Below are 27,276 nucleotides of genomic sequence, written 5' to 3'. Positions count from 1 at the left end.
CTCGCTATTGTTAGTTCTGTTATTGTAATCCCAGGGTACCTGACTGGTACCATGATTCAGGGAGGAATGGGGTCAGAAGAAAGAAGGCACATGTTGACTTCAGTCTACTTTCCTGGTAAACCTAAACCTGGCAGGGGTGAACTGGCTTGGGAAATAACACAGACCAGCTGCCCTCTCTCCTCCACCTTAGGTTTTGTCTTTGACAATGATTACATCTGCTTTTCAGGGCAAGTCTAGGAGAGAGAGGAGGAGGAGACAAAGGCTAGTGGGCTGCCAGTCCCCTGAAACTGGGCTAATAGAGAGACTGGTGGTCAGTCTGATTTTTGACATCTTCCTTCGGAGGTTCTGTTGGAATTTCCCAGCTCTTGTCAGTTAACCTCCCCAGCCCCTTGCATACTATGGATTTACTTTCCATATGTGTCCAGAGGCAGACACATCCTGCAGGGAGAATGCAGATGGGGTGGGAAGTCCTTTCTTGAACAGGTTAACGGCACAATGGAAGTATGCCTGGGGTGGGAGCTAGGAAGAAGGGAAACTAATGTGTACTGATAGGCACTCCTTCGCAGGACGCAGGAGAAGGCTGGGTGAAGGAGCTTGCCTGTCACCATCACACCAGCCCTGCAAGGAAAGTATTTATTACCCCCATTGTACACATGAAGAAACTTGCCCAAGGCCACAGTTAACCCACAGAGAAGGGAGTCCAACCCAGATCTATTCAACACGAAAAGTCATCCTCTTCCATTAGAGTCTGTGGGAGGCTTACAGGACTAAAACAAGTATCTTTACTGGTGCTTGAAAAATGACATTTTGAATGACATTTTATACAAAATCTGAGCAACTCCATTGATTCAAGAGCTGTAGGCTGGGCTGACCTGGCTTGGAAAAAGGAATATTCTATGGAAGGTACAGCTAATTCTGCTCATAGGTCACCTCCAATCCCCAGAAAAGTGCTGGATGTTGGTCCTGTCTTTTGTCCAGGTAGAAGGTTGCAGTTTGCTGTCATCAGCAAATCAATCTCCATCTGGATACAACTATTTTCAGTTACATTTTACTACTGATCCTTGGCTCAGTGGCTTTCTGTCAAAGGGGAAGGGAATAGGTCAGAAGCACAAGGAGCTATTTCTGGGCTCTGGCCTTTGGGAAAGCAGCCTTGTCCTGTTTATACATCCTGTCTCTAATTTGCCCAGCCTGACCACAGAAACATCATCCTCCAAGCCCAGGTAAATACAGGCTACCAAATACTCCCCAGTCAATGGCTATTAAGCAACCCAAGGAGCCCAGAAACCTATACTAGGCAACTGTGATAAATAAAGAAGGTTCTTGACCTTGGGCTGCTGGAGCAGATGTATATTCCCATCTGGGGGAGGAGGCCCCGAAGTGCAAGTTCTGAGCCCCTCTCTGGCATGACTCTTGGTTTAGTCACCCTTTCTAGCACTCATCCAGTTACACAACTAAATTGGGGTGTCAGCACCAGGATGAACCCTAGTTCATCTCCAAAGGGCAAGAGAAGGCAGAAGAAAGTTTTTTTCTTTTTTTTTTTTGATGTGGACCGTTTCTAAAGTCTTTATTGAATTTGTTATAATACTGCTTCTGTTTTATGTTTTGGTTTTTTGGCCCAGAGGCATGTGGGATCTAAGCTCCCCTACCAGGGATCACACCCGCACCCTCTGCATTGGAAGGTGAAGTCTTAACCACTGGACCACCAGGAAAGTCCCAGAAGAAAGTTTCTTACCCAGTAATGAATAGCTGGATGAATCAGGTCTCTTTCAGAAAATGAAACCAAAGGGAAGAAGGGGCCTGTGTCTGGATCACCTTCAAAAGCTGGGTGTGAAAGGGGCCTGTGTCTGGATCACCTTTGAAAAGTTGGGTGTGAAAAGAATGATGCAGGGCAAAGGGCCGCAAGGAGAGGGAGGAAAGGAGGGAGAGGGAGAGAGAGGGAGAGAGGGGGAGAGAATAGGATGAGCCTAGTTGCTCTGTAGAGCCTAGGAATGAAATCAGTTGGAAGGGAGCCCCCAGGTCCCACATCCGAATGTGTCACTGCCAAGTGCCCAGAGGCCAAAAAGCCTGGCTCAGTCTGTCTAGAACTGGAATTTTTTCCAACCCTGAAGCCCCAGAATGAGAACAACCAGCTTCTCCTTCTTTTCCACCAGTTATTTCAGAGACTCTACTGGTAGAACCCCACCTTCAGCTCTGATTTCCAGTGTTGTTTTTGTTTAACATGGGTGAAAAAGTATAGAGATCTGAAAATAGGTAAAGTTGTACTGTAGAGTGGAAGAGAAAAATCTGAGAAGTGGCCCAAACCCTCACCAATAGCTCTGCAGCTAAGATGACGCCTTCACCAACTAGGATTGGAAGGGTGGGGTTCAAATGAAATAATTTATGTGAACTCATTGAGCTCAGCCTGGTCCCTTGGGACCAAATAAATGTATTTGCTCTTTCTCTATGGTAGATACTGTCCTTTGTGTGTGTATGGAGGGAGTGACCTCCATATTGAACTTATACCTTCTGTGACTGCCCCGTGAGATTCATCACCTCCACTCCTACCATCCTAGTCCCAACCTTTCCTCCTAAATGGCCTTCCTGCTTTGACTCCTGCCTACTACAGTTTATTCTTTACACAGTAGCAAGAGTGATCTTTTAAAAAATATAAATTGTATCTTGTCACTTTTCTGTTTAAAACTCTTCAAATGCCCCCACTACACTTGAGTAGAATTTAAACACTTTACCATGGGTAACTGGGCCCTAAGATGACCTGCACCCTGCTGATTTCCTCTCCTATCACTCTTCCTATGGCCCACTTTGCTGCAGCCACCCTGACCTTTGTTTCTGAACTCACCAAGACTGTTCCCTCCTCAGGGCTTTTGTACTAACTATTCCCTCCGCCTAGAATACCACCTGTTCTGCTTACTTGTCATGGAGGTCTTGTCTGACCGCCCAAACTAAATTAGCTCCGCCTCCCACCCCCCATCACTCTATTTCATTTGCTTCATAGCAAATGGTAATGATACAAACTCAGCCAGTCTTGTCTATTATTTGTTTACTTGCTTATTGTCTGTTTTCCCCGCAACAACACAGTCCCTGAAGGGGCACTGTGTCTATCTGGTCTATCACTGAATCCCTAGGGCCAAGCAGAGCCTGGCACATAGTAGATCTCTAATATTCGTTGGATGAATGATCTTTTCAAACCCTAACAATCTGGTGAGGTCTGTGAGAAAACCGATGGTCCCGTCAGATTCAGGATTAGAGTCCTGGTCTGTCCGAACACAGACTTCGTCTTCCTTCCCAGGGTACCTCGCCCCTTTCCACAGTTCCCCATCTCTCCGACCTTTCTCACACACTTAATCCTCCTCTCCAGGGAGGGCAGGTCGGACTTCCAGTTCCTTCTCAGAGCCTCGTGCAGACCCTCAAAGTCCTCCCACATTTCGGGGGCTCAGAGATGCCGCCCTGTTCTCAAAACGGACCCCGCCGGGTGCACGCACCCCCCTCCCCGGGCCCCCAAACAGGGGCTGAGAAGAGCCCCACAATGTCTACGGTAAAACGGGGCGGGCCCCAAAACCCACCGGCAGTAACGGTTCAGCGCCTTCACTCTGTCCCACTCCCTGGCTAGGGACCCCCAGGGCCTAGTGGGGGCGAGTTGGAAGCTCCAGGCATCAAGGGCAATGAGGACATCCCGGGCCGAAGTGGGGATGGGCCGCCTTCGCGCAGCAGAACCTTTCTTCATCGGGCCTCGTTCGCCGGCCGGTCTGCTTTGGAAGAGACACCCCACTTAACCGTCCCCCGCTCGCACCCTCCCCGTCTCAGCCCTGTCTGCAGAGGCCCGCCTTCCTCCCTGTCCAGAGCCCAGGGGTTGCTGTGGCCGCAGCGTTCCGCCTCTCTCTGGGGGCCTCCCCAGGCGTGGACCTCTGAAGCTACCGACAGACAGCGTCTGGCTCTTCTGAGCTCCAGTGGGCGAGGGCCTGCAGGTTTCTTCCAGCTGGGGAGGACGCAGAGCGGAGGCGGAGGCAGAAGCACTTTCAGGCCCTAGGCCCGGCGGGCTGGGTCGGGTGAAGCGCGTCCATCATTCGCCATCCAGGGCGCGCGCGGCCCTCTTGGGACCTCGCCGGCGACCCGTAGCTCGGGCGCGCGCCTGTCGCAGCCCGCAGGAAGGAGGGGGTCCAGCCTGAGGCCCGGCCACCATGGAGATCCCCTCGGCCCAGGGCTGGCGTCTGGGGCCTTGGGGGCGGCCCTGACCGCCCTCCTCCCTGCCCGGCCTGGATCGCTGACCTGCCCCCCGCGGCATTCGGCCACCTCTGCGTCTCCGCCCTCCCCTGGCCGCGCTGCTGCCTGGGCGCGGCGGCGGCGGCGGCGGCGGCGGCGGCGCCCTGTTGAATGGGCTGTGAGGGCCCAGGTTTGAAGCGCTGGCGAACGCGGCCTCCAGGGGCGCAAGGCAGCAGCAGCGGTGGCGACCAAACGGGTGTTGGAGTTGGCAGCGGCCATGGAGGGCCTGGCTGGCTATGTATACAAGGCGGCCAGCGAGGGCAAGGTGCTGACTCTGGCCGCCTTGCTTCTCAACCGGTCTGAAAGCGACATCCGCTATCTGCTTGGCTATGTCAGCCAGCAGGGAGGGCAGCGCTCCACGCCCCTCATCATCGCAGCCCGCAATGGGCACGCCAAGGTGGTGCGCTTGCTGTTAGAACATTACCGGGTGCAGACTCAGCAGACTGGCACTGTCCGCTTCGACGGGTAGGTACATCCCAACTCCAGCCTCCTCTCTAACGCGCGCGGACCCACCACTTTATGGGTCTTCCCCTCCCTCTCTCTCGCTTCATGGAGGTATCACTTCTCCCATTTTGTACCTCCTGACCTGCCTCATTAATGCCCACTTCATCTTCTAGGGCGAATACTCCATCCCATGTTTTGCTGCTCATCCTCATTGGCCCCTACCCCTTATTCCCTCTATAGGTAAATAGCCACACCCTCTGTCTTGATACCTAATAGGTATTCCGTATTCTTTACTAGATAGTTTGTGAAGAAGCAGTATGGAGGAGGTAGCAGCCTTTTCAGGTTTTCACTGTATCAGTACTGGGGTTGTAACCGAGATCAGAAATTAACGAGGTCAGCAATTAACGTTGAAGACCTTTGTTTGATGAGTTATTTGGCCACCCAATGTTTACCCCTTCACGTGAGTGTCCGATAAAGCCCCTTAGTAGGTTGTGGGACCTTAATGTCAAAATAAGCCCCTAGAACCAGCAGCAGTTGCAGCCTCTTGAGGGGTGGTCACGCAGCCAGGCTTCCCAAGACATGATTCTGACTCTTACACATTGCTTGGGGTAGATGTGTTGGCTGTGAAAATGGCACCGGACCTGGTGTAGGATGAGGTGATGCCATTGTTAAATTACATGTTATTCTGTGATGTTGTGGGGAAGCTTGATGATATACTGTTATTCCAGGTGGGGAGTTCAAAAATTCATATTGTCAGAGTTAAAACTTGCCCTTTAGGTTTAATTGTACATATTTTTGGGTATGATAGAGTTGAATGCAGAATTGTCAGGTTTGACGTTATCTTTTCTGTGCTGGATGGTTATAACCTGTTTTACAGATTACAACTGCATGAAGATGCATTAATTGTTTTTGTTGACTTGTGCCAGTACATAAGCTATTCTAGCATTTTCTTCTTTTGAGATAGATGTGGTCCTAGCATAAAGATACGTATCTTTAGTTTTGGTGATTGAAAACTGCTTGGTTAAAACCTGATGGAAAAAACAATTCCTCTTGAAGATGACTAGGGCATTGTTGAATTTTGGTTGATTCTTTTTGTAGGTTGAAATAATAAGAGCTTTTTCTTCTGTTTTAGATGACAGGAAAATATTTCAGGGTATTACATTTTACTGAAATGATAGCCCACGGGTGGTGGTTAACCTCTGGTACCACCTCTCTAGACGTTAAGGAGATGGTCTTTTTCATATTAATCAAAGATGGCAACCTGATTCTTGTTCGTTTTCTTTTACTAGCTTCTGTGTGCTTTCTGTAACTCCCTGCATTCCCACAGCCTTTTCTCTACGCAGAGGAGTGAAGTAGGGTGACCCCTGAACTTCTAGCACCATTCCAGTTGTATAGGCACAAGCATCCATTGAGATAGGAATCTCTGCAGTAACAGCTGCTGGTTACACTGCTGCTAAGGAGCTTGCTGAGGCCTGTTTTGATTAGGAGAGAATAGTGGCGAGAAAATATAGTTTTCTAAAGCATTTGGAAAGGCTTTGCTTATCTTTCTTAACCATCAAAGAGAAAGGTGTTTTGAGGTGGCAATTAAGAGAACCTGAAATGGCTAGGAATGTAGCATTGAGCCTGTGTAGTGGCTTACCTTGCCCAGTATTTTGCACTGGCCAGTGAAATTAAAGGGTTCAATAAGCAAACATATTTTGAACACCTACTGTGTGCCAGGCTCTGTAGTAGGGATTGGGTGTGCAGAGATGAATGCCATACTGTTCCCACTGCAGAGGAAGACAGTCTGTTGCCCTGGGCGGGGGCTGGAGGTGGGGCGTGGTGTGTGGCAGAGGTAAGAAATTGATGAAAATGAGTAAGTGTAGATGCCATGCCATTTAGGGTTATAGAAATCTTTTGGACTACTGAGGGAACACAGGGAGAGGAAGTGCTCAGCTTTGCCTGGGAGAATCAGGGAAGACTTCACAGCCGAGGTGATATTTGAGCTCAGTCTTAAAGGATAGTAGAGAGTGAAGAAGAGGGACGGCGGCATGGTGCTCTTGCAATGACAAATGTTTCAGTGCAGTTTCAGTAAGGGGTTCAAGCCTGGGAAATTAAGAGAGATTGTGGGAGACTAGAGTGAGGTGGAGGCCAGATTTTGATGATCCTTGTGTAAAATTTCAAGAGTCAGATTGGTGAGACTGGAATTGCAAAGATTTCTATCATTTGAGATTTTGTGTGAGGCTTCTTCAATCTGTCTTTTTTTGTTTATGGATTATTACAGTTATGGATTTATTAGCTGCTCTGTCAAAGTAGTTTTGTTTTTTAACTTATTAAATGCCTATGATGGGCCTAGCCCTGTGCCACACAGATAATGTGGAAGATGTAGAAGAAAATGTAAAGTTTCTACTTTCGAGGAGCTTACAGATTAACAAAAGAGAAGAATTGAAATTCATGGCCACCTTTCTGCCCACTCACACCACTCTGTGAGATTATTTTGCAGTTTGTTCCAGTCATTTAGGCATTTCAGAAATAGATGAAGAGGGTGTTACTTGCAAATGTCATGATTTCACTTTACATTCATTCCAGACAGTGTGAAAATGTTAGTCTGAGTGAGGTGTTAATAATATGAAGCTCACTCACCCCTCAGGGACTGGCTTTTGAGAGGTACTTAGCCAACCCCCCTTCTTTAGATTCCACTGGTACTTGAGACCCATGGCCAGATAGGGACAAACAGGTTCTTTGTGGGCTGAAGTAGATTAGTGTTTCCTAATTTTCAGTAATTTATGTACCATCTTCACAATTTTTTGCCAAATCGTTCACCACCTATCCTGTTATTTGCCTAATATTAAAAAAAAGTCTCACTTCTTAGCTTCATCCTAAGCAACAGTATCTGTGTAATTATGGGGTTTGATATGGTACTCTGCGTGTGTGTGTGTGAGTGAGAGAGAGAGAGAGAGAGAGAGAGAGAGAGAGAGAAAGAGAGAGAGGGATAGAGAGACACATAGACATTAAAATAACTTATTTAAATAAGCCTATACTCTGCCTAAAAACATCTAGAATACCTTAGAAAACTAAAGTATATTCATAATAGAGCCTCAAAAGGGGGACGGTGCCACCCACCTAGATTAAGCCCGATGCTGATATTTGAGTCCTTGTACATATTTTTAGGAGTAACATTTGAGATTATTTTATTTATGGCTTACTGTGTAACGACCACAATTGACATAGATGAGTGGATAAGAAGAAAAATTCCCTGGTGGCGCAGTGGTTAAGAACCCGCCTGCCAATGCAGGGGGACACAGGTTTGATCCCTGGTCTGGGAAGAACTCACATGCCGCGCAGCAATTAAGACCGTGCGCCACAGCTACTGAGCCTGCGCTCTAGTGCCCTTGAGCCACAACTACTGAAGCCCGCGCACCTAGAGCTCCGCAACGAGAAGCCACCGCAATGAGACGCCCACGCACCGCAACAAGAATAGCCCCCTCTCACCACAACTAGAGAAAGCCTGCGCGCAGTAGTGAAGACCCAACGCAGCCAAAAATAATAATAAATAAATTTAAAAAAAAAGAAAAATTACATGAACGGGAATGAAAGAAGAACCTTTAGTTGGAGTATGGGAAGCTGTTAAGAATGTTATAGAAATGGAACATAACAAAGGGGAGGTGTCATGTGACCTTGGAGTTCTGTGCTGGTTTGAGTTCTGAGGGCCTGACTGCTGTGTGCCAGAGTTTGTGGGGAACTCTTGTCCTAGAAGAAGTTTGCTGACATGGATGGGAAGGAGAACAGGACCTCTGGGAATTCTGAGGCTTTTTGTTGAGTACTCTTTTAAAGTCAGTTCTAGTACTAATACTTCTAATACATGTCCAGGTAGAAGAAAGGTGTAAGGGGCACATCGTCATTTGGCTTCATTTGGAAAGTCATTTCCAGTGTATATTTCAAGGAACTACATAAGATCTGATAAATGATTTTAAGGACTTTGTTTAAAATAAAGTGCTGTCAGTTACATTTAATGAATTTTTATTTCTATTTCAAATGCTTGAACTAGACATTTTTATTTCAGATCGAACCAGGAAATACATGAGTTTAGTTTTGTGATCAGAAATGTTATCTTTTATTGTGAAATGTTTCCATCATCTGATGCATACATTTTGTATAAAAGGTGAATATCAGATTAAAGTTTGATTTTTTTTTTTTTTTTTTTTTTGGCTGCGTTGAGTCTTTGTTGCTGTGCACGGGCTTTCTCTAGTTGCGGTGAGCCCGGGCTACTCTTCGTTGCAGCGCGTGTGCTTCTCATTGCGGTGGCTTCTTGTTGCAGAGCGTGGGCTCTAGGTGCACAGGCTTCAGTAGTTGCAGTACATGGGCTCCGTAGTTGTAGCTTGCAGGCTCTAGAGCGCAGGCTCAGTATTTGTGGTGCACGGGCTTAGTTGCTCTGCAGCATGTGGGATCTTCCCTGGACCAGGGATCGAACCGGTGCCCCCTGCATTGGCGGGTGGATTCTTATCCACTGAGCCACCAGGGAAGTCCCAAGTTTCTTCATTTTTAAGATGAAATACATAATAGCTAGTTTGCATTGCAATTTTAGACTCAATCTAGAAAGATCGTTTTATAGTGCTTCTCCCATAGGCATTAAGTAAATATTGCATTAATTTGATTATATTTTTATTTATTTTCTGTTCATTTTGTTATAAATGTGTTTGGCATTTTGTTTTGAGGCAGTATATGGCTATAATTTTAGCTGTATTTTATGGACAAAAAATGTCATAGATGTTAGGATTATAATTCCCTTTAATCTGTTTAATGTTTTTATTTAGCTGTAGAAATGTAAAAATCACTAAGGCTAATGTTTCTGAGGGATTAGTCATTCTGTAACATTCTACAGTGAATATTTTGTCATAAACTATTTAAAAAATTTTACTTGTCTCAATAAAAATAGATAATTGAAACTTTTTTTAGGCTCCTGTCACATCACCATAGGGAAAATGGAAATTATTAGATTACACCAGGAAAAGTATTAAACGATTATAAAAACCAAGTGAAGTATATACTTGTAATTTAATTTTTACTCATGTCATTAGTTCTGGGGAATTTGAGGCCAGAAAAAAAATTTTTTAATTACTTTTGTCTCTTTTTTTTCCATCTTTAAAATGGGGGTCCTATTTATCTTATATGGTTATTGCAAGAGTTAAAGATAATGTATGTGAATGCCTATTTTAATGTAACATTTCTTGAGTTTTTACTTAGTTTATGTTCATGTTCTTGGCAAATAATATTCTTAAGGCGTGCAAGGAAACTTTGTAACTATGTAAATATAACTATATGTTAACTATGTATTGATTTTTTGGATAGATTATATTAAGAAGTTTTTAAAAAAAAGCTTTTAAAATTGAAACATGTTTGAACAATGACATGTATTGTTTCCTTACATTTGATGCATTATATAGTTTACAAAGTACTTTTGTATTTTTAATCTCATGTAAGCCTTTTAGTTATATGTCTTTAAAATGGGCGTAATAATAGTATTTACCTTATAGGATTATTGGGAGAAGGTTATTATGAGAATTAAATAAGATATACTATATATTAAGCACTTAATACAGTGCTTGGCACATGGAAATTATTTATTAGCTATTTGTGTTTATTTAAACTTTTTCTTTAAATTGATTTAGAAGTTAAATTATAGTAGTAATGTAGTGCCTCTTTTTTTTTTCTTTTTTTTGTGGTATGCGGGCCTCTCAGTGTTGTGGCCTCTCCCGTTGCGGAGCACAGGCTCTGGACACGCAGGCTTAGCGGCCATGGCTCACGGGCCCAGCCGCTCCGCGGCATGTGGGATCTTCCCGGACTGGGGCTCGAACCCGTGTCCCCTGCATCGGCAGGCAGACTCTCAACCACTGCGCTACCAGGGAAGCCATGCATTTTTTTTTAAATTAATTAATTTATTTTTGGCTGTGTTGCGTCTTTGTTGCTGCGTGTGGGCTTTCTTTAGTTGCGGCGAGCAGGGGCTACTCTTGGTTGCGGCACGCGGGCTTCTTATTGCGGTGGCTTCTCTTATTGCGGAGCACAGGCTCTAGGCACACAGGCTTCAGTAGTTGTGGCGTGTGGGCTCAGCAGTTGTGGCTTGCAGGCTCTAGAGCGCAGGCTCAGTTGTTGTGGTGCATGGGCTTAGGTGCTCCGCGGCATGTGGGATCTTCCCGGACCAGGGCTCGAACCCGTGTCCCCTGCACTGGTGGGAGGGTTCTTAACTGCTGTGCCACCAGGGAAGTCCCCCTTTGCATTTCTATATAAATTTTAGAATTGGCTTGTCAATATCTACACATATGTGGATGCATGCACACATTTGTGCATGTGCACACACACACATCCCTGCTGGGATTTTGTTTCGGATTGCATTGAATCTGTAGATTATTTTGGGGGAGAACTGACATCTTAACATTATTGAATCTGCTAAACAATAAACATGGAATATTTCTCCATTTCTTTAGGTCTTTATCTCAGGAATGTTTTGTAATTTTCAATGTAGAAGTCTTGTACATTTTTCATTAGATTTAGTATCAGATATTGGTATTTTCTGATGCTGTTGAAAATTTTATTTTTTTGACAGTGAAAGAAAACTTTTTTGAACTTTGTGTTTATAATCATGACAATAAAAAATGTAGTAAGTGAATTTTCATTAAACTGAATTGTTTGCAAAAGGTACAGTTGGCAACCACTAAAACATTTCAACTGATGTAATGTCTTATTTTCTTGATTCATTCTTTAGTTTAGAAAATCAATTAACGATTAAATGACATTAAAAAGATGAAATTTTAAAAAGAAACTTCAGAAGTCTCAAATTTATTTTGAGGTATGTCTTTCATACAGTAAAATGTACAAATCTTTCATGTACAGTTTGATGAGTTTTTCCCCTAAATGTCCACCCATGTAGCCACTACCCAGATCAAAATATAGTACATTTCTAGTAGCTTTAAGCCTCATCCGAGTGAATCCTACACCCTCCCCCATAGGTCACCCCATAGGTCACTGTTACCGGGAATGCTTTTGCTTATAAACATTTTGCGTCATTATTTGAAACTGAAGAAGTAATTGCTTGCATGTTTATAAAGTGCGTCTTTTATTTTCAGCAGAAGTGATAGATGGTATTGATAATTGTGGTTAAACTATGGTATTTATATTAATCCAGGTGGATTGTACTCTTTTTCACTTCAAGGGAGATAGAATTTGACCTGTGTTATAAGGTTGTACCATGCATGTTGCGGCAGTAATTGTTTCTTTCTCACTGCTGTAGTAGAGTATAATACTTACTAGCTTAGATAATCTTAGGGAAAAATTATCTGCTTAAATACTTTTCTTCCTAAAGCAGTTTCTAACACAATGTTAATGCAGAGATTGGGGTGCCTTTCTCACTGATGTACTCAATGAAACTGTGGTACCTAGGGGGTGCTGGGAGGAACATGCTGTGCTCCTAAGAGCCAGTGAATCAGCTTGGCGGTCAAGAAGTTACAAAACTCCATACATTTCCTCTTTGTTTTCTGAAATTTATTTACTTTTGCTAGTAGCAAGTCAGTGATTCGTTTTTTCTTCTTTTTTTAGTTTTTATACTTTGGTAATAACAACAGTCGCTAACATTTATTGAGCTCATACTAGGTACAAGTACCATGCAAAGTGCTTTACTTAAATTACCTGATTTTATTTTCAGCCAAACTAATGTTTTACTAACGCTCTGAAGATTGAGGTTTCGGGTCAGTGTAAATGAATACATCCTTTAAATTTACGTTAGGGCAGGTAACCTCCATTTTCTAACTGTTCGTTCTTTTCATGAATAGGTATGTCATTGATGGTGCCACCGCTCTTTGGTGTGCAGCAGGGGCAGGACATTTTGAAGTTGTTAAGCTTCTAGTCAGTCATGGAGCCAACGTGAACCATACCACAGTAACTAACTCAACCCCGCTACGGGCAGCATGCTTTGATGGCAGATTGGACATTGTGAAATACTTGGTTGAAAATAATGCCAACATCAGCATTGCCAACAAGTATGACAACACCTGCCTAATGATTGCAGCCTATAAAGGACACACTGATGTGGTCAGATACCTTTTAGAACAACGTGCTGATCCAAATGCTAAAGCACATTGTGGAGCCACAGCACTGCACTTTGCAGCTGAAGCTGGGCACATAGATATTGTGAAGGAGCTGATAAAATGGCGTGCTGCTATAGTAGTGAATGGCCATGGGATGACGCCATTAAAAGTAGCTGCTGAAAGCTGTAAAGCTGATGTTGTCGAACTGTTGCTCTCTCATGCTGATTGTGACCGAAAAAGTCGGATTGAAGCTTTGGAGCTCTTGGGTGCCTCCTTTGCAAATGACCGTGAGAACTATGACATCATGAAGACATACCACTATTTATATTTAGCTATGTTGGAGAGGTTTCAAGATGGTGATAACATTCTTGAGAAAGAGGTTCTCCCACCAATCCATGCCTATGGGAATAGAACTGAATGTAGAAATCCTCAGGAACTGGAATCCATTCGGCAAGACAGAGATGCTCTTCATATGGAAGGCCTTATAGTTCGGGAACGGATTTTAGGTGCCGACAACATTGATGTTTCCCATCCCATCATTTACAGGGGAGCCGTTTACGCAGATAACATGGAGTTTGAACAGTGTATCAAGTTGTGGCTTCATGCCCTGCACCTCAGACAGAAAGGTAACAGGAACACCCATAAGGATCTTCTTCGATTTGCCCAAGTTTTTTCACAGATGATACATTTGAATGAAACTGTGAAGGCCCCAGACATAGAATGTGTTTTGAGATGCAGTGTTTTGGAAATAGAACAAAGTATGAACAGAGTAAAAAATATTCCAGATGCTGACGTCCACAGTGCTATGGACAATTATGAATGTAATCTCTATACTTTTTTGTATTTAGTGTGCATTTCCACCAAAACGCAGTGCAGTGAAGAAGATCAGTGCAAAATTAACAAGCAGATCTACAACCTGATTCACCTTGATCCCAGAACTCGTGAAGGTTTCACCTTGCTGCATCTAGCTGTCAACTCGAATACCCCAGTTGATGATTTCCACACCAATGATGTCTGCAGCTTTCCAAACGCGCTTGTCACAAAGCTCCTGCTGGACTGTGGTGCTGAGGTGAATGCTGTGGACAATGAAGGGAACAGTGCCCTTCACATTATCGTTCAGTACAACAGGCCCATCAGTGATTTTTTGACCTTGCACTCTATCATCATTAGCCTAGTTGAAGCTGGCGCTCACACCGACATGACAAATAAACAGAATAAGACTCCGCTAGACAAAAGTACAACTGGGGTATCAGAAATACTACTTAAAACTCAAATGAAGATGAGTCTCAAGTGCCTGGCCGCCCGGGCAGTTCGGGCTAATGACATTAACTACCAAGACCAGATCCCCAGAACTCTTGAAGAGTTTGTTGGATTTCATTAAGTGACTGGATATGTAAAATCATTTAATGTGGTGCTAAAAAGTAAAGGACTTTAATCACAGACAATAGAATTATGTGTTCATAAAATGTGCTTTTCTTTCCACTACCCTTCCTCCCTACTCATCCTTCCTTAGTTTTGTATTTGGTCTTCTTGCCTCACATGGTTACTGATTTCAAATACACTTTAAACAAAACCACATTGTTTAGGTGTAACTATAATCTAAGGTGTTTGGATATTGGTCACTTAACTATTTTTCTTTTTTTTAAGGAATGAATATAAAATATTTTGTTTATGTAACAAGGGCCCTTATGATTTGAAGTTGATAATGTTTAAAAAAAAAACTGCCTAGAAAAGTATTTCTGTTAAGCCTGTGTCAGCATGTTATTCTCTGCAGCAGTTTTGAGGATCATGAAGAAAAACAACGAAAAGGAACATTAACAGTAATGGAATATCTAGATGTTCTGCACATGCCAAACTGCTCTAGGTAGTTTTCACTCTTCCATTATTTATGTGAAGAGATCAACGCATTATAACGTCAGGAGGATTTTTAAAAATATAACTGCAGATTAATCTGAAAAATGTGCTAACTTAATAATAATTACAAATTTATAAAGTTAAATCCATTGAAATTGTTGAATTATGCTGGGTGGTACATATACAGCAGTAAATCTTAAAGCAACTTTTCAGAGAATATTGATGGACTATTTGCCTTTGAGCTTGGACTCTAAAATGTGTGGAAGTCTCTGTTTTAATGTAATTAATCTAAATTGCAGCAGTCTGCATTTGACTCAGCTCACAGACATGTAAAAATTATGAATGCTGTGTTCTCTCTTAGGAAACAAATTGTCACAATATAGTTATATGTTCTTCTTTTGTCCCCTTCTCCCTTTCCTCTTGTGCGGTATCTTTTAAAATTGGAAACTACTTTTCCAGAGGGCATTATCTGTGCCTCCCTAAGAAGGTTTTTATGACAGATGAAAAGGAACTGGGATATTTTTAATTTTTTCACTTTATTCAGTCTGTGACAAGTAGAAAAATCACTAGTGTGGTATAGGAAATTAAATGTTTTTGATAATAAAAATAATTCTCAATGCCATTTGGAAAGATATTTCTGCCTGAGGGCAGCAAATTTTGGAACCACAAAATGTCGCTTATTCCGACAGGCTGTACAGAGGTCTTTATGGGTTTTGTTTGTTTGTTTGTTTTGTTTTAATGGCAACATTGTAAACTGTCAAAAGAATATTCTGTGATTATCTTTTAAGCATCACAGAAATTCAAGTAAAGGGTACACACCTATTTCTTTCAATGTTAAAAATGATAAAGAAAATAAAATTAGCTATATCTGTATTTTTCTCTCTAGTGCCAAGTGAATGCCTTAGCTACTCATAGTGCATGGTACTGTAAGTGAAGACCTGCAGCTTTTTTTCTTTAATGAAAAGCATTATAATGATGCAGCAACATCAGATATAAACTAAAAAAAAACAACAGCAAAAACCACTGGTAAGGTTTCAGTTAACATTTTATGTATGGATATTGCTTTGTGAAGTGTAAGAAAAAGGTTGCAGCCGGATCAGTATAAAACATAACGACTAAGCCAAAATCAGCACCTAGGACCTTAAATAAAATAGGTACCCCATGAAATGAAACACTCTGAAGGATAGGAGGGAATGGATGGGGGTACTTTAAAAACTTCTTCCCCCAAGAACGCGAGATAATTTTACTGTGCTGTAGTTATACTTCACGTGTCTTCTTGCTTCAGTTAGGAATGTTTTGATGGTAAATTCTGTCATAGTAATATATTTCTGTTTTCCTAACCTGAGATTTTTACAAGGAAGGTTTTTTAGGATGGTCTAAAGGGAGGTATTTGAATGAGCCCTAATTTGAAAATTACTGGCCTTGATCTTCCTGGTGTGAATCAGGGAGCTACTATACCTTGCTCTTGGCAACTCTCATGAAAGAGAAAATGCTCATCCTCCAGGTGAGTGAATCACGCCTTTTTCACAGCTCAGATCAGACCCTGTATTTTTCAGACTTCAAGGCCTGTTTATTTGACAGTCTGAGGAATAGCTATGATACTTGGTATTTACTTGGTTCCATTTTTTTTTTTTTTTTTTTTTTTTTTGCGGTACGCGGGCCTCTCACTGTTGTGGCCTCTCCCGTTGCGGAGCACAGGCTCCGGACGCGCAGGCTCAGCGGCCATGGCTCACGGGCCCAGGCGCTCCGCGGCATGTGGGATCCTCCCGGACCGGAGCACGAACCCGTGTCCCCTGCATTGGCAGGCGAACTCTCAACCACTGCGCCACCAGGGAAGCCCTTGGTTCCATTATTAATGCATATGATTTTTAAACATCAAAACTTAAAATATCAGATAATGTTGCATGTTTTAAAAACCATTTCATCCCTTTGGCTACCCAGGACGAGAACTATTTTAGATATTACTTACTTATAAAACGAGGATAATGATTATCTGTACATATTCAGACATCAAAATTTAATGACACTCAGTGTTTTTGAGAAGGGAGGACTAAATGCTGGAGAGAGTAAAACTGCTGATTGAAATGCTGACAAAGCTGGAGAAAAAATCTGAAGACAGTGGAATAGACTATGAACTTTGCTAATGGTAACCGAGATTTTTTTTTTTTAAACTATGGTATAGCGGTACATTGTGCACTATATTGCTAAGGATCTAATTCTGTCTTGTGAAACGAATCCAAATATGTATTGTGAAACACCTGTATAAAACCATTCTTGAAACAAGTGATTACATGCCTGTTTCTTTTTTTTTTGGTAGAATTATTTTAAAATCTGTTTAGCCAAACCCTTCCCAAACTTAAGTTTTGTTTTGTTTTTTTTTTTTTTAAGAAAATAAATAAGAAAGGTGATAGTTCTGTATCTCAGCTGAGAACTCTGGGCTGTTGCCATTTTTTTAGCCACTTTTGTCATTTTGTGTTTATTATTGGTAGAATTATGCTTTAGATTGTATGTCTTCCTTGATAACATTACAAATTCCATCAAAACTCCTTGGTCTTGCTCAGTAATTGTCATATAAATTTAGTTAACTAGAGGCCCAAGTGGATGAATGCCTGGGCAAACCATGTGAACCCTTGGGTGGGTTTTGCACTCAAGAGTTGGTAAAATTGAACTCTTGAGTTTAGGTAACTATTTAGGTCAAGGAATGGGCAGCAAATCCATCCTTCAACTGATCAGACAGGAAATTTTGACATAAGAACTCTGACACAACATTGTTTTCAGTCTACCCCGGATTGCTCTCTAGTAGGCCACAGTCCAGCTACCTTCAGGTTCAAACAAACAAACCAAAAAGCAAACTTTGGTCTTGCTTGTTTCTGGGAAGGGTTTTACTGCATTACCCTGATCATTGATTAATAACTGTAATCATGAGAAACTTAGGCACGATAGCACTGTTTGAAGTAAAATGTGATGTGGGGGCAGCAGCTCCGTGAGTGTCAGCTCTGCATTTGGCAAGTGGTTTTGAAAATCAGAATCCCAAGGGAACAGTACCCTGTCACCAGTCTCCATCTCAGTTGAGGCAGCTACTTGAGGAATAAGGCCACTTTAGGTTATTCAAGCAGAAGCATTTCTTTCTGGGGGAATGGGGCAGGGTGAGGAATGAGTTGCTGGACCTTGGATTAGTTTGCTGGTTTTAGAAGCAGCCAGTGATGGAACTAGAGAGTAGATGGATAAAAGTATAAAGGACTTGCTTTTGTGGTAGGTTTTCTGTGCTTTTATGGTAAGATGTTTTCAATGCTCCTTTTCAGGCTAGCCAGATGTATCAGTGTACAGATGACTATTCCGTTTCCCTCACTGACTATACTATAACATTAAAATGGGTTAAAGAAAACAGACCTCTGCCTTTTGCTCTATGAAAAGTTATTAGTCCATAAGATTCTAAGCTGTGTGTTGACTCTGACTCTGAAAATGCACAGCCCTGCTCTGGATACCTTCTCTGGAAAGTAGAGAGCTCCTACTGTGTATGGTACATTGCCGAGCTCTCTCATACATTCCTGGCAGACTTGCCCAAATCTTCAGATGGGCTGGGTTGTACAGTACCTTCTCCAAATATGGGATCTGAAACAAATACTACATGGATAGTGGTGATATATTAATTTTCAAAACTGTGAAGTAAATGTGGTCTCTAGTCCTAGGTTTGTGGTGTGTTCATTTGTGTTAACATATAGGAAAGGGACACCGACTTGATGGTTATGGGGAGTGTACCTTGATGTGTGTGCAGGGGTGAGAAGTGCTAAATTGTTAACGGCTTTTCATTTAGGGGTGAGTCATGTGGTGAGTGGCCTAATCAGAAAAATGAAGGAGCAAAGATGTAAGCTTCATCCAAGCAATGCACAAGGTTTTGTAACTTTTTTTTAATCAGGTGTTGTAAAATTTGTGCATGGCCTTTTTTTGTTGTTGTTGCTTAGTAACTGGTAGAGGAGAAAAGATGAGGGAAAATAACCTCAGCTTTGCTAACCAATCAAGTATATAGCTGGGGAGTAAACTCTGACTGGCTTAACGTGTTGAAAGATCCTATCCTTTATAATAGTCACCCCATCCTGCAATCTTCCACGTAGAGGAATTACATTGTTGTATTCTAGTAATTCACTGTGATTTATAACAAACCAGTGATGTCATTCTATTGTGCACTTTTGTCAAACCATTTACATGACTTTAATAAACATAGTGAACTTGCTGACTGCACCAGAGGCCTGTTAGTGATTTATATATTGCATGACATTTTCTATTTGAGTTTGACATGTAGAATCATTTTTAATTTCGTGGTAACTGACAGTCCTAATAGCCCAGCTAATTTGAAACTAACAAAATTGCTGTGTAATAGGAAAAAATGGTGTTTGTGTTCAGTAAATGTTTGAAAAAAAAAAAACTGCCTTGAAGTGTGTGTCTTTATTGTTCAGTGTTGAGATGATCTTTTGTTGAATTCATTTTTAAAAAGTTGTGAAAGTTACATACATGTGCATGGGGAAAAAAATTCAGAGAGTTAAGAAAAATTCAAATAGTAAAAAAAAAAGTTACTTTTTCATCTCTCTCTGCCTGCCATTTGGACTCTTCAGAGGGTACTCACTAGTTTTTTGAGTAGCTTCCCAGAATTTTATGTGTATATATGTGTATTTTCTCCTTTTTGTTTTTTTTCTTTAATGCAAATGGACTTTTAACTTTCCTATGCTATTCTGCATCTTGTTTTCATTTAATATATCTTGGACTTTTTATTTTGGTATGTATAGATTTTTTAAAAAACAATTTTATAGCATTTAATTCTATGGATGGACTTAAAATTTATTTAACCAGGCCTTAGTGTTGGATTTTTAGGTTTTCAGTTTACTGATATTCCAAATACTGCTTCAGTGAACATCCTTATATACTGTATTCAGAGAACAAATTCATTTCTAGCTCTGGAACTTCTGGTTTAGTGACTGAGTGTTTAAAATCTTGACAGAGGTGATCCAGTTGCCTTCCATCTCCCTACATCCTTATTGACATCAAATATTATCTAATCATTTAGTTTTTGCCAAGATGATGGAAATGGAAAATATTTCATGGTTCTGATTTGTGTTCCTTTATTATGAATGAGGTTGACATATATTTACTGACCTTTTTTCTTTTGTTTGCTTTTGGGTTGTGGTCTTTTTCTTGCTACGTGTTAGAAATTCCTTGCAAATTTAAGGAAATTTTCTGTCGTGTCACAGTTTGTAGTTTGTTTTTTGACTTTTAGTAGTTTTTATATCTATTGAATTTTGTATCTTGTCAAGTTGTCTCCATTCCAAGTTCATATATCTTTTTTACCCATGTTCTCTTCTAGTGCTTTTATGGCTTTTCCCTCCCCCTTCTCTCTCCCCTCCCCCCCTTTTTTTTCCTCTTCCTTCTCCACATTCTTTCCTTCTCGTCTTCTTTGGTTTAAATCTTTTATCTACCTGGAATTTATTTTGATTAAGGATCCAGCTAGCCAAGAACTCTCTTATTTTCCACTGATATGAATCATAAAGTAAATTCCCATAAAGTAATTGGATCTGTTTCTGGGTTCTCTCTTCTATTCTGTAGACCTGGCAGTGTGGTGGAACCCTGAGGAATACTGTCTGGGTTCTTTCCATCACTTACTAGCTCTGTGACCTCGATCCAAGTCGCAGTTTCTGTACTTTGGGACAATAATATTACCTAAGTTGTGATGAGCAAGTGAGAGAATTAAAACGCTTAATGTAGTGCTTAAAACAGTGAAGTGCCTGCTAAATGTTAAGTATTAATAAAAGTGGGGCTGATGTTTCATTTGTCTTTTTTCTCTAACCAGAAAGTTTATTTTTAATAAAGGTCTTGCAAATATCTTCCTTTTTTTTTTATCATTAGTTTGTTTGTTTATATTGTAGAGAGGAGCCTTTCTTCCACTGTATATACTTCTAAATGTTAATGTTTTGATATAGGCATTTTAATGGATTTCCCTTTTTTTTTTTTTTTTTTTTTTTTTTTTTGGTGCGCGGGCCTCTCACTGCTGTGGCCTCTCCCGTTGCGGAGCACAGGCTCCGGACGCGCAGGCTCAGCGGCCATGGCTCACGGGCCCAGCCACTCCGCGGCATGTGGGATCTTCCCGGACCGGGGTACGAACCCGTGTCCCCTGCATGGGCAGGCGGATTCTCAACCACTGCGCCACCAGGGAAGCCCTCCCTTTTAAAAAAAAATTTTTTTTCATTTGCTTCATTTGGATGTCCCAAATACACTAATCATCGTTTACAGGTAATGATGCTTTTGCCTTCTCATTTCCAGTATTCATACCTCATATTTCTTTCTTTTACCTAATTACAATAGTTAAGATTACCAGAAGGGTATTAAAGGGTGGTACTGGAGCACATCCTCCGCACGTGTTTGCATTCAAATTTAGATTTAGTGAGTCCCTTTGTAGAGATCTGAAAAAATCATTTAGGGCAACTCTGTCACTTCATAGTTGAGGACACAGGCTCACAAAGAAGCGACTTGGCCATCCAAGGTTGCACAAGGACCAAGTGTCAGAGCCCGAGGTAGGCTCTGAGTTTACTGACCCGCTGAACAGTGCTCTTTCACTGTAAGACTCTCACACCAGTACCAGAGAAGCTCATCTTAGCATTTCTGCCAGATCTGTGCCTGGCAAAAATATCTGACTGGACTGCAGAAATCATCCAAATTGTAAATCATCTTTTTTTTTTTTTCTGTATTTCAAGTAATGTCTGCTGTATTAAAGTAACAGATATCCAGACAAAAGAAAATGCTGGCAGTAATATATTTCATCAGATACCTGATCTAGAAAATTTCAGTATGAGATGCAAATTTCAGGTAGCTCACAAAATCTTAGCTTTTTGGCAAGCTTAGACAAAATTATATATTCTAATTTGCCTGTGATTTGTAAATTTGGTTTGCTCAGTTCATCCGGAGAACAGAACTGGGGTTTGCTCTGGCCTCAACCAGTAGGAAGAAAGAGTTGGAAATTCCTGTTTATCGAGCACCTACTGTGTGTCGGGCACTATATCAGGGATGTGAATACAAAAAATAAGAATCATGGTCCCTGTCCTTGATAAGCTTGTTGTCCAGCTAGATGTCTCTATCTGAAATCTGATTTTCTATTTTTTCCTCAAATTTTAATTTTGAAAGTTTAAGATGTTACTTTTGAACGCTGGCTTGGGCCATCTTCTGAAAACGTTTCAGAAAACTTTACCATCATCATTTTTAATATAGTACCAGGGAGACAGGAACAAAGAACATGCACAACTGATTAGAAAGGATGAGTCCTTAAGGAATGGTGCCCCCATCTGCTTAAAAAAAATATTTTTCTGCTCATACCCTACTTTGAGCCTTGTGAGTCTGCTAGGTACATTTTAGCCTATATCTTATTGAAGTTTCAGAGGCCAGGTGCCAGGCTTGTAACCCTCCCTTCAAGCTACACCAGCAAAGCTCCTACGTTCCGGTTTCAGTTTTTGTTTGGAACATGCTGTCCTACTTTAGTGTGATGTCAAAGCTAATGGAACAGACAGTGACACAGAAGCACTCTGCAGATTTAATGTGGGCGATTAAGCTTGACTGTCCTCTGATAGGGATCTAGTTGACATTAATAGTAATATAAGGATAATTTGGGGGGATTTTTTTTTTTTAAAGGTAAGAAGTAGTGCAGAATAAAGGGCAACGTGACATTAGCTAAAGGTAAAAACAAAGGTCAGTGTGGTGAAGACAGGACCATTCACTACTAATGGCTGTATTAAGTCAATCACCCAAGGCATATCTGGTGGAGAAACCTGGCCACTTCATGTTTGGGGTGAGGTGTGGTTGCAGTGAGTCATATGCCAGAAAAGAAGCATGATTAAGCCAGCTTCTTCGATTACAGGCTGCCCGGCATCTTAGGGCTTAAAGCCAAGAGTCTCGTGTCTTATTTTGGGAGAGTATGGATGCTAAAAGCTCTTGAATACTGATGGAGACAGCAACTTGTCTTTTATAGACCTCCAGGAAAGGTCTCAGAGAAGCTCTCCCGCATTTCCTGGGAAAGAATTATTCTCCTCTCTCTCTCTGTTGTGTTTGTATTAGCCCCCTTCACCTGATACCCATCTTGTTAAGAAGTACCGCCTCTCTTAACAAAAGGAAGGCCCAGAAACTCCACTGTTGGCACTGGAAGGACACCCCTTGGGGGGTTTTACCGATGACTGCTGCCACCAAGATAGGCTAAAGGGCAGCTGAGAAAGGCCATGCTGTAAGAAACTGATGTTGAAGTCTAGAGAATAACAAAATCTTACGGCTCTAGATTTCTGGTTCTATAATTTTAATGTGCTTAAAATTACCTCACAGGAACTGGATCTGTGAGGTCTGGGGTAGAATGTCATCTGAGGTTCTGATTTAGGTGGCCCCAGGACCCCACTCTGAGACGCTCAGCTCTGGATAGATACTCCACTTTAAGAGGCACACCCTGCCCTCCGAGCTTACACGCCCACACCATCTGACACCAGAAAGAAGCCGCACTCTTACCTGAATTTCTCCTTTTCAACTCTTAGCTGGCCGGAACTGAGGGACAGCACAATTGATGTCCACTTCCCTGCAGAACACCGGATGATGGCGCAAGGGCCTGAGGCCTCTCTCAAAGCTACCCAAGGTCTGCCCCTCAGCTCTTGTATCTTCTCTGAGGGCCGGCGCCCCTTGCGCATGGGGTCTAACCATGTCACCATGTCAGAATCAACATGGGACGCCCCGGAACATCTTGCACATCTCAGTTCACAACTCCCTGTTGGAGGTCCTTTCCCTCTACTAGACAGTGAGCCTAGAATTTAAAAAATTCTGACAGTCCACGGAGCAGATTCTAAAACCGCCTTCTGCTGGTAGTTTGGTTTGCAGTCAGGCCCTGCCCCAGGCACGTTTTCCTCCTGCGCGCTCACCTGCCGTGGAATTGCTTTAGTATCACGAGGCCATCTGGAAATCAGCGCAGCTGTTTTGAAGTAGTGTCTAGGATGGGCCGATAAGGCTTCTAAAAGACTTTTTAAGTTGGTTATGCTTCATGTTAACACTCTTGAGTTCACTCCTTAGCTCCATCATAAATAATTACACTTAACTACCAGACAGCATTGCTAAGAACTCCCATCTATGAACCATACTATGAATTTTCATGTTGATTTGAGGTTCCGTTTTGGACAGCTTGCCACCAAATGCTAAAAATGCTAAAAATGCTTCAGAGGCTGTGCCCGCCCGGACATTAGCAAATGTGCCCCCAACTCAAGAACTGGGTGATCTCCTGTAGCAAATTCCACTCTGGAGACTTGCTGCAACGAGAAAGTCTTCTAAACTGCAGGCGGGAGCCAAGTCAACCTGAACAGCATTACGATGACAACACAGTTCCCATTACTCAGCACAGAAGGTCACTTGTGCACGTAAACCCCTTTTTTGTTGTTCGCTTTCTAGCCTACATATTCACTTGCCTGTTGACCTCAACGCTCAGCACACTGGAGTCGCCAGGGGAACTCTGAAACACAAACGATGCCCTGGCCCCTCTCCCAACCAATCAAGTCTGCCTCTCGGGGGTGGGGCCTTGTATAGGTAGCGTTTAAGGCTTCCAGGTGATTCTAATGTGCAGCCAGGCCTGAGAAACGCTGCTCTAGCACGAGGCTTTGCTCCATGTAAAATGTATCTTCTCTGCTTGCCCTACCAGCCCATTTAAGGCCAGCCATGGACATTTATACCCCAGAGCAAATAATTTCAGAAAGGGAGAATTGATAAGAGAGAGAGGAGAGCGACACAGTGCAAGGGCTGAAGGCCTTGAAGATACAAACAAGCCTCCCGTGTTTTCCACCTTTTGACCATTTCGTTGTTCTTGGCCTAGGGTAGGGGAGGACATGGAGGGACTATGACCTTCTGGGGATAAAGGCTGCCTCTGAGTCCAGGGGTTGCAATTCGGTGACCTCTGGGCTGCATCTGACCTGCAGATGCATTTTGTTTGGCCTGCACTGTGGCTGCACATGGCAGATTTTAAAAATGTGAATGCCAATCTCCGAAAGTCTGGTTTCACATGAAAGCGTTCTCAGCGTTGACGGCGTTTGACAGAAAGACTTGGTGCCAGACCAAACAATGCACTTTTGGGTGCGGGGTCATCGGTTCTCCTTTAGCCAGACTACTCCATTCATGAGGGTAGTGACGCAAATGAAATACGATTTTAAAATGTTACCTTCTGATTTTGGTTTCACCATTTGAGAAAAAATATTCCCATAAAGAGTGACGAGTGACTTCATGTCAATTCCTTCTAATCCTTCACGAAGCCCTTCTAAGGCTGGGCTAGAACGACAGTCTGGCTTGAGAGACAGCAGTCCTGGGATTAGTCTGCATTTTGCTGTGACCTGGGGCTCTCTTAACTTCTCTGGTTCTGAGCGTCCTCATCTATGGGGGAACAGGACCAAATAATTTCTAAGATTCTACTGGCTTCTTGAGATTCCAAAGGCATGAGAATAGAACGGAGACAACTAATTTTAAGAGTAGTCTGTGGGTAAAGGTGAAGAAACTAGAAGTCAGGGTCTGAAAGTTAGCACTGAGATGCCAGCCTAGAGAAATCTGGGAGGCCTTAGAGGAAAGAGCAGGAACGAAGGGGTAGAAGCTACAGTGACATGTGGGTTTCAACCATCTAAACTGGCCAAAGATGGAACAGGTGGGCTTGGGAGGGAGGGAAAGGGGGAGGGAGTGCTCCATCACTGGAGATGTCCATCCCAGACCAGGCAGCCACTGGGAGGGGATGTTGTGGGGAGCAAAGGGTGGACAAGTCCCTTCCAAACATCTAGAGACAATGGGAAAGAAGCAGGGAGCCCCTCATCCACCTCCTGTCCTCAAAGAGTGTGGCTCACTAGGACACGCTCTGCCCACAAAAGGGATGGCAGCCTCTTAGTTGTTTTTAAACACTGTATTTTTAAAAATTTCTTTAAAATATTTACGACAGTAAAGGTCGTACTATGTGACAGGGGACAGATGCCTTTGATGTATCCCCCCTTCATTCCTACCTCACAACAAAGTTAAGGCATAAATTACTCGGCTGGGCACCAGGCATGCCTCTTGTCCTCGGGGCGCTGTCATTGGTAGTACCACTTGTCCCATGGGCTGGCAGATCAGACATTTGCCACCAAGGTTGCACAGGCTCCGGGGGTTCCTGCACCAGCTTTATCCAGTGCATTCCAGGGAGGACCCCTCAGCACTGGTCCAGCCCTTCTCCCCCATGGGTGATGGGTGATGGGTGGTCGGAAGGGAGGGATGGGAGGCTGTGAGAGGCTGTGTGTGTGTGTGTGTGTGTGTGTGTGTGTGTGTGTGTGTGTGTGTCGGGAGGGGGTGATGCCGGGAGGGGAGGCCCCCCACCTCTACCCCTGCCCACGGCCTGCAGCCTTGCCATCGCATCGGGACAGGCTGCAGTGGAAGACGAAGTGGGACCGTGGAGCCTGGGGATTGCGTCATCCACACTTCCGCCAGGCTCCCAGGAACAAAAGCAGCAAGAGGGGTGGCAGCTGCAGGCCTGCAGCTGCTGAGAGCATGTTGGGAGGGGATGTGGGTGGTGGTCAGTGTGAACGCACGGTGGGGATGCGGGAGAGCCCGCCCACCTCCGCATCTTGGTGGGTGCCCAGTCTCCTAGGTCCCAGCTGCCCGTCCATCACAGTCTCTGCATCCCAGAGTCTGTCTTCATCCAGGCCAGTAGCTGTCACCGCTGGGCCCCTCAGGCAGGGGGCGCTCCGGGGACCTATCTCCGGCCTGGGGAAGGGGTGAGGAGACTCGGGAGCCATGGACAGCGTTGGGGTGGGAGGACAGCGCAGAGTGCAGATCTGCTGTCCCCTTAGGTCCCACTGGAACTAGAGGCCTGGAGAGGGCAGAGTGGGTTTGCATTTGTAGTCTTCCCCTCTGGGTTTCTTCTGAGCATGGGGTGACGACGAATTTCTAGCACCTTAGTGATGGGGGCAGCAAATGCCCCCACAGAGCCTGGGGGCGGCTTTGGGGTGTACCTTGGGAGGGGGGTCCCTTTAAATCCCTAGGGATCTGTGTTGGAGGTACCATGGCTCCCAGTAGGACAGTCCCTCTTAAAACTGACTTGAGTTCTTTTCAGAGGGAGCAGACTTGGTCTCTCAGGAGATGAGGTCAAGTGCAAAGCGAGCCGGCGTCCTCTCCACCCCAGCTCGGTGGGCCACGGGCCTGCACACTGCCTGGGCCCGTGTCCTGGCCCCCATCAACTCTCAGCCTCCCCCGGAGCCTCACTCCAGCACTTTGGGGGTGGGGTCCAGGCCGGGCTCCCTCCTGCGCTTGGCACTTTTAAAGAAGCCGAGCTGTGGGAAGGCAAAGGGAGAAATCTCAGGGGTGGGCAGGGTGGCCAGGGCCTGTCTCCCCTTCCTGCTCTCCCTTCACTCACTCTCTTAAGGCTTCTTTCCTGAGAAGCCTTCCCCAAACGCCCCAGCTCATGCTGCATATCTCCCCTACCACCGCCAGGCTGCACAACGGGCCACTTAATTGGTGACAGGGAGGCTGGAACCAAGTGGACGGAGCCTGTGTCAAGAGGCAAGCAGTCATGCTCTTTGACGCTGCCCTAGTCAACACCCCTCTCTGGGCCTCCTTCACCTCATCTATAACAGGAAGAGGCTGAGACCAGGGGTTCTTAGCC

General features: G+C 43.6%; 2 protein-coding genes and 1 long non-coding RNA gene across 4 annotated transcripts in view; 1 reads left to right on the top strand and 2 right to left on the bottom strand.

Annotated features, from left to right (window-relative positions):
• LOC138414001 (uncharacterized) overlaps positions 1-3,695 on the bottom strand; it is a 31,082-nt gene extending 27,387 nt beyond the window's left edge. Inside the window, exon 1 of the long non-coding RNA XR_011246378.1 lies at positions 3,561-3,695. This is a non-coding gene — a long non-coding RNA (uncharacterized lncRNA). The remainder of the gene's footprint in view (positions 1-3,560) is intronic.
• A 137-nt stretch (positions 3,696-3,832) lies between these two features.
• The window catches only part of FEM1B (fem-1 homolog B), a 49,458-nt gene continuing 26,014 nt past the window's right edge, over positions 3,833-27,276 (top strand). The window contains exons 1-2 of one of the 2 annotated variants that reach the window (XM_060005706.1): positions 3,833-4,722; positions 12,504-15,657. In XM_060005706.1, the coding sequence (XP_059861689.1) occupies positions 4,475-4,722; positions 12,504-14,139 (1,884 nt within the window). In that variant the 5' untranslated portion in view covers positions 3,833-4,474 and the 3' untranslated portion in view covers positions 14,140-15,657. Of the gene's footprint in view, positions 4,723-12,503; positions 15,658-27,276 lie in introns of those variants that run through there. The other variant, XM_069540471.1, reaches the window with a different exon arrangement.
• The window catches only part of ITGA11 (integrin subunit alpha 11), a 63,297-nt gene continuing 61,559 nt past the window's right edge, over positions 25,539-27,276 (bottom strand). Inside the window, exon 28 of the mRNA XM_060002868.2 lies at positions 25,539-26,944. Coding sequence (XP_059858851.2) covers positions 26,873-26,944 — 72 coding nt within the window. The 3' untranslated portion in view covers positions 25,539-26,872. The remainder of the gene's footprint in view (positions 26,945-27,276) is intronic.

Source organism: Delphinus delphis, chromosome 2 (assembly GCF_949987515.2).
Source record: "Delphinus delphis chromosome 2, mDelDel1.2, whole genome shotgun sequence".
NCBI lineage: Eukaryota > Metazoa > Chordata > Mammalia > Artiodactyla > Delphinidae > Delphinus > Delphinus delphis.
This window is presented reverse-complemented; position numbering and strand designations above follow the sequence as displayed.